The sequence below is a fragment of the Pygoscelis adeliae genome, unplaced genomic scaffold, assembly GCF_000699105.1.
Source record: "Pygoscelis adeliae isolate BGI_AS28 unplaced genomic scaffold, ASM69910v1 Scaffold286, whole genome shotgun sequence".
Lineage (NCBI taxonomy): Eukaryota > Metazoa > Chordata > Aves > Sphenisciformes > Spheniscidae > Pygoscelis > Pygoscelis adeliae.
The window spans coordinates 8,995,520-9,004,949 of NW_008825076.1; the positions used below are offsets into that span (position 1 = coordinate 8,995,520).

General features: G+C 49.3%; 1 protein-coding gene across 1 annotated transcript in view; it reads left to right on the top strand.

The window, feature by feature from the left end:
• The window catches only part of COL20A1 (collagen, type XX, alpha 1), a 55,566-nt gene that overhangs the window by 1,475 nt on the left and 44,661 nt on the right, over positions 1 to 9,430 (top strand). Inside the window, exons 2-8 of the mRNA XM_009326892.1 lie at positions 1,043 to 1,153; positions 4,037 to 4,180; positions 4,421 to 4,579; positions 5,531 to 5,731; positions 6,983 to 7,138; positions 7,884 to 8,003; positions 8,178 to 8,342. Of these exons, the coding sequence (XP_009325167.1) occupies positions 1,043 to 1,153; positions 4,037 to 4,180; positions 4,421 to 4,579; positions 5,531 to 5,731; positions 6,983 to 7,138; positions 7,884 to 8,003; positions 8,178 to 8,342 (1,056 nt within the window). The remainder of the gene's footprint in view (positions 1 to 1,042; positions 1,154 to 4,036; positions 4,181 to 4,420; positions 4,580 to 5,530; positions 5,732 to 6,982; positions 7,139 to 7,883; positions 8,004 to 8,177; positions 8,343 to 9,430) is intronic.

A 9,430-nucleotide genomic window follows, 5' to 3' on the forward strand; every position in this document is an offset into this window, starting at 1 on the left:
GAGGGTGGGCATTTGAGTGCAGATGCTTATAGTGCGCAGGCAAAGGATGTGCTCACTCATTGCAAAGGCAGCTGCAGGTACAGTGTCAGGAAGGAGGGGAGATAAACCCGCGGAGTTGCCATCCTATACCCAGTCAAGTGAAAAAGTCTCATATGGTGACATTTGTACGACAGTACAGCTATGTTTTACCAAGGAATCATTGATTCAGAGAGTGACACATGAGTTCAGACATCTCCCTGAGGTTTAAAAGATATCTGTGAAATCTGGAGATGATCAGGAAATGTGCTCTTTCTTTTTACCTCCTTGTCTGATATTATTCTTTTCCTCAGGATTTGTCATTTAGTTTGCTGCTCCCTGCAGCAAACTAATACAAGCTGGTGCCTATGAGTTATGGTCCTGCCAGGAACTGTTATTTACACTTTATCAGGCTTGCTTTCTTTTTTTTTTTCTTTTTTTTTTTTCTTGTCTTTCTTTCTAAACTCAGCTGGTCCTTGGAGCTGCCTCTGAAATTATCTTTCTGCAGAAGTATGGGATCCATCACCTGGGGAATTTCTGTATTTCTCAGCAGCCTATTGAAGAGCCTCATCGAGCCCTTTTATCTATTTCCTGCCCTCCCATTTCAGATGTTTGCACTAAACACGCTGAAACAAAATGTCCTGCATGAAAGCTCCTGGGAGAGTCCTCCAAGATGCGAGGGGTGCAGAGAAAGCCCTCGCTTCCGTGGGAGGCTGTTTTCTCTGTTTGCAGCAGTATATATTGAGGTCTCTTTCGAGATCATGAGAAACTCCTCTTTGCATAGGGTGGAGGCTGCAGATTTGCAGTGACTCGTGGTAGGTTTCCTGGCAGAGGTGCAGGGGGACTGCAGGCGTTGCTGTGTAGCCTCAGGGGATGCTGAGGACTTGCATGGGATGGTGAAGGTGTCCTCTGCACTGCAAGTGTTCCCGTGTCCACAGAGGAGATGCCGTGTGTGGTGGTTTGTGTGTGTATGTGCAGAAGGAGGAATTCCATCCATAACAGCGTGGACACATCTCCTCCTCCCCAGGGTCAGGCCGGCTGAAACTCACTGTCCTTTCGGAAGACAGGCTCCAAATGAAATGGAAAGAGACCGAAGGGAACATCAATGGCTACAAAGTTCGGGTAAAGCCTATGGCAGGTATGTGCTAACGCATTGGACATCAGACCCAGCAGAGATCTGTGTGTGAGTGAGGGACTGAGCTCCACCTTTTGCCTGGTGGACAACAGGACTTAAGTAAGAGCATTATTTAGACCTTAGGGTGATGGAGGTAAGGCAGAGGGAATTACCTCCTGGTTGTTCTGGTTTCAAGTGTTGATTACCTAGATCAAAACTTTTTCCACTGGGCTGTACACACAATACGGACAAGAAGCTTTTCTGGCCACCATGAGAGCAGTCTGTAGTGCCACGTCAGTGCAGGCACAGTCCCCCTATCACTCATTCACGAGAGAGAGATGAAATTCAGCTCTCTTCATCCTAGGGGAAAGGCTTAGCCAGAAAGTGTTGCTCTTTGGGACTGCATGAGAAAAAAGATGAGGAAAGGTTCATTGTTTGGTGGTTCTGTGGGAGCTCCCAGCTCTCCCCCCACCTGCAGGGACACGGGATGGGAAGTCCTTGACCCCATGTGTGTGGGGAGCTCAGCCCCCTGTCTCTCTACCCGAGCCAAGCTCCAGCTTTCCTTGACTTCGACACCACCTTTCCTGGTGGTGTTGGAAGGACACGATGTCCCTCGGCGGGGAGCAATGGTTGGAGGCAACCTAAGTCTTGGCTGGCATTTGGGTTTCAGTCGCTGCCGCTCCCCCCGCGAGCCCGGGAAGGGGGGAGGCTGTTTTCTCTGTTTGCAGCAGTATATATTGAGGTCTCTTTCGAGATCATGAGAAACTCCTCTTTGCATAGGGTGGAGGCTGCAGATTTGCAGTGACTCGTGGTAGGTTTCCTGGCAGAGGTGCAGGGGGACTGCAGGCGTTGCTGTGTAGCCTCAGGGGATGCTGAGGACTTGCATGGGATGGTGAAGGTGTCCTCTGCACTGCAAGTGTTCCCGTGTCCACAGAGGAGATGCCGTGTGTGGTGGTTTGTGTGTGTATGTGCAGAAGGAGGAATTCCATCCATAACAGCGTGGACACATCTCCTCCTCCCCAGGGTCAGGCCGGCTGAAACTCACTGTCCTTTCGGAAGACAGGCTCCAAATGAAATGGAAAGAGACCGAAGGGAACATCAATGGCTACAAAGTTCGGGTAAAGCCTATGGCAGGTATGTGCTAACGCATTGGACATCAGACCCAGCAGAGATCTGTGTGTGAGTGAGGGACTGAGCTCCACCTTTTGCCTGGTGGACAACAGGACTTAAGTAAGAGCATTATTTAGACCTTAGGGTGATGGAGGTAAGGCAGAGGGAATTACCTCCTGGTTGTTCTGGTTTCAAGTGTTGATTACCTAGATCAAAACTTTTTCCACTGGGCTGTACACACAATACGGACAAGAAGCTTTTCTGGCCACCATGAGAGCAGTCTGTAGTGCCACGTCAGTGCAGGCACAGTCCCCCTATCACTCATTCACGAGAGAGAGATGAAATTCAGCTCTCTTCATCCTAGGGGAAAGGCTTAGCCAGAAAGTGTTGCTCTTTGGGACTGCATGAGAAAAAAGATGAGGAAAGGTTCATTGTTTGGTGGTTCTGTGGGAGCTCCCAGCTCTCCCCCCACCTGCAGGGACACGGGATGGGAAGTCCTTGACCCCATGTGTGTGGGGAGCTCAGCCCCCTGTCTCTCTACCCGAGCCAAGCTCCAGCTTTCCTTGACTTCGACACCACCTTTCCTGGTGGTGTTGGAAGGACACGATGTCCCTCGGCGGGGAGCAATGGTTGGAGGCAACCTAAGTCTTGGCTGGCATTTGGTTTTCAGTCGCTGCCGCTCCCCCAGCGAGCCGGAGAAGGGAGCTGCCAGGCACTAGTACGTGCAGCAAAGCCCTCGTGATCATCCACCCGCTTTTAGCTCAGCCCCCACCTGTTTCCCAAGCTGGAGCAGGAGGTTTCTTGTTCCTTCCCTGCCCTGCTCCGCCCTGGGCCTCAGCTCAGCAGAGAGCGATGAGCATCCCCGGAATGCAGGGAATCCCCACCAGCGCTCCTGGCACATGCCTGAGGCTTTCCCTCTGCGTAGGCTGGGGAGCTCCATCTCCAGCCCTAGGCATGAGCACAGGGATGGCGGGGTCAGAAACACATCCCTCTCCATAATTTAAAGCTTGTAGGCCTTTCTTAATCAGAGGATTTTAGGGAGCTAGCTTGCCTCTCTCCCTTTGTTTTGTGTAGCACAGCGACCATGGTGCAGCAATTGGCTGCTGCTTTGCAGAGCTGCCTCGCTCCATCTGCTCACTGCCGTGCCAACACGGAAATGCCCCAGTTCTTGGCTGGTCAAGGCATCACAGACCCAGGACAGGTCCCACACCACAGGGCATGGCTGGAGGGGTCTGGAGGCAGTGCTGGCCCCAGAAATGAGCTGTCTCCCTGCAGAGAGCAGTTGCCCTTGGAGAGAGATGGGGCTTGCAGAGACAGCACAGTGAGAGCGGCTGGGATAAATGAGTCCCAAGTGCCAGTGATGACCTCAGGAGACACCAAGCCACTTCCTCATTTTGTCATGTATGACCTCAAGCACATCAGTTGGTTGGATGCTTTCATAAGCAGTATTTACTAGCAACTGCCCAGTCTTTACCCTCTGAAGACCAGCTTTTCACTCAGAAACTCCTTGAGAAGTTTGTAAGAGTTTCACTAATGGGAAACCCATTAGTGGGAGGGAACTGGTTTTCCATTCTGGGCATGTATCAGGGATTTAAAAAAAAAAAACCAAAACCTAAACATTCTGAACTCTGGATTGGGAAAAAGAGTAAAAATCAGAGATCCACAAAATTAAAAAAAGAAATAGGAGTTGACTGAGGTCCCTAGGCAGACATTCCCTGCATTTCAGTGGTGCTTTTGCTACTGTCAGCTTAAATTTAAGCTCTACAGGCTCTGAAATGTGGCTTCATTCCACCTCAGGGGACTCGGAGCAAGAAGTCATGCTGAAAACCAAGACTCCCAAAGCCACAGTGGGGGGGCTGAGCCCTACCAAGGAATACACGCTGCAGGTCTATGTGCTCAACGGCTCCCAGGAAGCCCTGTTTGCCAAGAGGAAATTTGTGAGTAAGTAGTGTGTGCTACGTTTTACCATTCAGAGAGCTTCTGAGGCTCTCAGAGATGTGGCTCCTCAGAGCTCATCCTGTGGCATATGCCCTGTAGACTATGCGGCAATACAGAACCTGGTACTATTTTGGTTGGAAGGTTAGAAAAGGGAATGGTGAAGACCCAGGGGATGAGGGATGGACTGTGACTCACAGACCTGTCTAGTTTGACTCTCTCTCTCTGTTTTTGGTCTTCCTACAGTAGAGGAACTCAAAAATGCGTCCCTGACTAGAAATAACAGAAGAAACTCAGGAGCTGTGTCAGGAAAGAATCTCACCTCTTTGGGGAACTCAGCAGCTGAGCACAGTGGGGTGGCAGAGGCTACCCCACCACCCCTGAATGCCGTCTTGACACAGACAGGTGGGTGCACTGACTGCCCTGGAGTCACATCGGATTGATTTTGAGCCACGACCTTTGCCATGCTACCATGGTTGGAGCATTAAGCACAGCTGTCCCTAAACCCACTCCCACCCTCTCCCTGCAGCCCCTACTTCATCAGGGACATTCATTCAGTGAGACATGCTCTCATCCCTTGCGTGCAGTTCTTAACTACAAAAACACAGTAAGCAACCTAAAAATATTTGCCCCTCATGCCAGCCAACCTGAAAAAGCATATCCAAGCATTCCTGGGGCTGACAGGTATTCAAATTCAGCAGATACAGTCATATCCTTCAACTGAGAGCGGATCCTTTGAGAACAAGCTGCTTCCTTAGCACTGGGGCTAATGGTGCTTGATTTCCTAGGGTCTGTGTCCCAAGGTTGGCTGCAGATGGTCTATAAGAAGGTGTGAGCTCTCCCCTGTGGCTGAGGACTGTATATAACTGCATAGATTCTCATGTATCTGGCAACAAGGTTTGCATGGGTTCAAAAGGCAATGTGCTGATGGAAGAAAGATCCATCAGGGCCGTTATACAAAAAGACTCGCGCTAGCTCAGGACGTTTCCGAGTCACAGATCGCTGAGGTCTGGAGACTACGCTGGGTATCAAGTGCCATGGTATGTTTTCCCTGATTTATATTTTATAAACATTCATTATTCTTCATTATCAAAGATAACGGGAAGGACAAACTTTTGGTGTGATCCACTACTAACATTATTATTAACTCATGAGCCTGCATGCAGCCTTCTGAGAAAGGCATGAATGAAGATGTCCTTTATCTAGCTACCTATTTGCATAAAGCTTGTAGGACTTTTATCCTCTCTGAGCCCCCTACACCTCTGTCAGATATGGTTTACATCAGCCGATGAGCGGAGCAGGTTGCATGGGGATAACACAGCTAGGGACAATGGGATTTTTCTCTGTGGAGCACAGCAAAGGACAGAGCTGAAAAGAAAAGGCAGAAGGGGATTCAGCCAAAGGGCTCAGGAGAAACGACAAGAAACCAGCCCAGTGTGGACACCAGCGTGACAGAAGCAACACCAACAACCACAAAATCATCCCAGCGCACTCCTGCAAACGCGGAGCAAGAGTCTCTAGGAAAAGAAAAACCCACGAAGGATTCATTGAGGCGAGGTGAGAGGGGTTTCAAAAGTGTCTTGCTCCTTCTTCCCTACTGTTTCCCCTAACGCTCATTGAATACAAGCTTTCCATCCCACTCTCTGTCACCAAGATTTTCAAGAGTACAGTGCTGCCGATAGCGCTTTCAATTGCTAGGTCATGCTTTGGGGAACTGTCAGGGGTCACTGGAGAAATTTGGAGTTCTGCAGAACATCACAGATTTTAAGACAAACTAGAGCTGGGCCAAAAATTCCTTCCAGATGATTTAATTTATTGATTTGCCACTATTCTCTCTCTTCATGTTGCCACCTCCCCCTGCTTCTGACAGATCCATGTAAGAGTTCATATTCTCCAGCAGCCCCCCCCAGCCATGGACCTTTCCAAGCCTTCAGAAGGGGAGGAAGCGCATCAGTGATGTTTGTTACCAACCTGCTCCACCTTCTGGACTTGTTCTTCATGTTTCACAGATAACTGATCCATGATGATCCTTCAGATTCGTCAGCTGAGACTGTGGCAGGGCAGATGGCTCACAGCACTGTTGAAATGGTGGGAATGGGATTGGCCAGAGCATCCTCGTTTGGTCCCTTGAGGCCAGTAGGAATCCATGGCTGTGAAAAGAGATAGGAGAGTAACCTCTTTGGAGCCCACTGAATCTTGATGGGATCATCTATTTCCCTCCATCAAAGATGAAAAATCCCCCATTCGAAAAATATTTAAGGAAGATGCATTCAATCAGAAACATGCCCTATGTTAACCTCTGTTAAGCTGTAGGCCTGGGGTGGGGAGAAAGGCAGGGCTTGAGTATCTGTGATGCCAGCAGGGTTTTACGGAGAGATTGGATTTAATATAAAGTCACGAAATAATTATAGCCCACAGGGGATCTTGTGATGGAATGGAATTAAGCAGTCACCTGCAATTCTTGGAGACTTAGGCTAGATAAAAGGGAAGCACTGGGCTGGGGCTGAGACGTAATGGAGCTGACAGCTTGGGGAGAGCAGCGCTTGGGTTAGGCACACACTTCCTGGCAGCTTTAACCCGTTCTTTGCAGAAATGCAGCTGCGCACCACTCAATTTCTTGGTACTGAGATGGGTTATCCTTAGCCACGTGGTTTTCCCAAGGTGCTGGGATGCGTCAGGCTGGCAGATGGTCCAATCCATCATCCAGACAAGGCCTTACGCTGCAGATTTGCTTTTTATCTTAAAACTGAAGCAGTTTTTCCTCCTTTACAAGTGCTTCTCTCCATATCAAACCTTATGCCCCCCCAGGTTCCCAGTTTCAGTGTGACACATCTGCAATGACTGATATCGTCCTGCTTGTGGATGGATCCTGGAGCATCGGGCGCAACAATTTCAAGCTCATTAAGGAGTTTCTGAGCAATTTGATTTCCCCATTCAGTATTGCCCAAGACAAGATAAGAGTAGGTAGGACACTTTCCTGTTTCCTGACCTTGGGAAGTCCATGTTCGAAGGGGCCTTGGTCTCTGTTCCTGTGCTTGTGTGCTCCTCTGAGGAGCTTTTATTCCTTTAGGGTGGGGTCCTGCTTGCTGCTCTTGACAGCTTTTCCCATCTGGTAGCAAGCTCTGTCCTCTAGTGGCTGTAAGAAATAGCTGCACAGTGAACAGAAGCAATGTCTTCTGGGCAGCATCAGGTCGGGCACTGATGCTGAGACACATTTGGGGTTTGCTGCCTACCTCTGATGAGGTGCTCAGCCTCCACAGCACTGCGCAGAAAGGTGCGGTGGCAATGCTGCATTGGAGCTGCTTTGAGTTCAGCTAAGAACGGCGCTGCTTCCAGTTCTGGGTGATGCTAACCCCAGCAGATGGCACTGGCCAGGTTGTGCATGAAATAGGACAGTGTAAATCCTTCCCACTTCTTGCAGCCAACTAGTTTGACCCTGATCAACGCTGAGACCTTATCAAATACTTCAGAGCACCACCGCAGGGGTAAGTACCACTGTACCCAGTGGGGTCTGAGGCATCGCCTTGCTGCCTGCATGACAAGGACCATGCAGAGAAGAGGTGCTAGAAACCAAATCCGCTCACCCCCAGTCCCCTTCATTATTTTGTGTCATCCTCCCATGGCAAGCCTGATGCTGCCTCCCCAGAACAAATCTCCTCTTGTGGCTTACCTTGCCTTGCATGATGCCGATAGGTCTTGCCTTCCCCAGGGCTGTCCCAGTACAGCAGCGATCCCCGCACAGAGTGGGATCTGAGTGCTTACTCTACGAGGGACCAGGTGCTGGAGGCCGTGAGGAATTTGCGGTACAAGGGCGGCAACACCTTTACAGGTAATTCCAGCTCTCGGGTCTCTGCTAAATGATCTGTGCGGCTGCAGTGGGGGAAGTTGTTCCCACAGGATGACCTCCACGGGGACCAAAGCCACTGGGGGCAGAGAAAAGAGTAAAGGCGGGGGGGGTTGTCTGCAAGGCTGTAACACACCATCCGTCCCTGCTCCTCCCCAGGTCTGGCACTGACCCACGTCCTGGAGCAGAATCTGAAACCAGATGCTGGTGCCCGGCTGGAGGCTGAGAAGTTGGTAATACTCCTGACTGATGGAAAATCCCAGGATGACGCCAACCTGGCTGCTCAGACATTGAAAAACCTGGGCATAGAGATATTTGCCATTGGTAAGATCACAGCCATCGATAAGCTGTAGGACAAAGTCAACCTACTTTTGATCTTCTTCAAACTGAAGGTTATGTTCCCTCAACTTTGATAGGAGCATCCTGACGCTTTAAAACTAAGGTAATGGGTAAGACCGCATTACATTGTGGCTAAGATGAAAATTAACTCATTTATTCAGCACAGGCAGTGTCTTCAAAGGGGATTTTGTTTGTTTAGAAAAAACACTCATTCACACAAGATATTTCACACCTCCTATCCATAAAGACCTTTGCGAGCCTCAGAGACCTGTGCCACGATAACAATATTCTTAGTTGTGGAATTAGGCAAGAGAACATTGTATTGGGGAGGGCAGAAGACCTCCTTTATAATTGCTGCCTCTCGCAACTTTCCATTTCTCTGAATAACAACATTATCTGCTTTTTGCTATCTGGCAGCAATAATGAGACATAAAATGGCCTTGAGCAGCTCTGTCCTTGATGACTAAACAAGTCTGCTAGACTAATGCATGGGCAATAAAGTTACATAAAAAACTCACCTAAAATTGCGGTCTCCAAAACTTTAAGTGCTAATTTATGTTGGGAAGACACGAGCAAGGGTTTATTGCATAGGGTTATGTAGCTAAGTGGCTGGCACTGCGATTTCTTTCATGGACTGAGTGGAGCTGCTGAGCCTCAGCTGTATGTTGTGCAGCACAACAGACTAACTACTGTGTACCTGAAATCACTTGGGGATCTGTTCCTGGCTGGGGTCTTTGCCTTTCCTCTCTGGTTAGAGGAAGATCACATTGTTTGGTCCTTAAACATCAGGACCTGAGTATTAATCTCAATAGCGCCTTGGTTCTTACTGCAAGAGAAAGGGGAAGGAGGCTAGCAAAGCTGTTAAGGTAATGGTCTTGGACTTGAGAAACCAGGTGGGATCCCCGTCTGGCAATGGTACTACTTGAGCAATGCTAGGGTGACCTTGAGCCTAGCACTGGGTGGCAAAATAAGTTGTATGCTGTGGGGCTTGGTCTGCAGAGGGTTAATGAGGATGCGGAGCAGAAGGATAGGGATGGAGGATGCTCTGTGATGGTGAAGTTCTGCTAAACAAA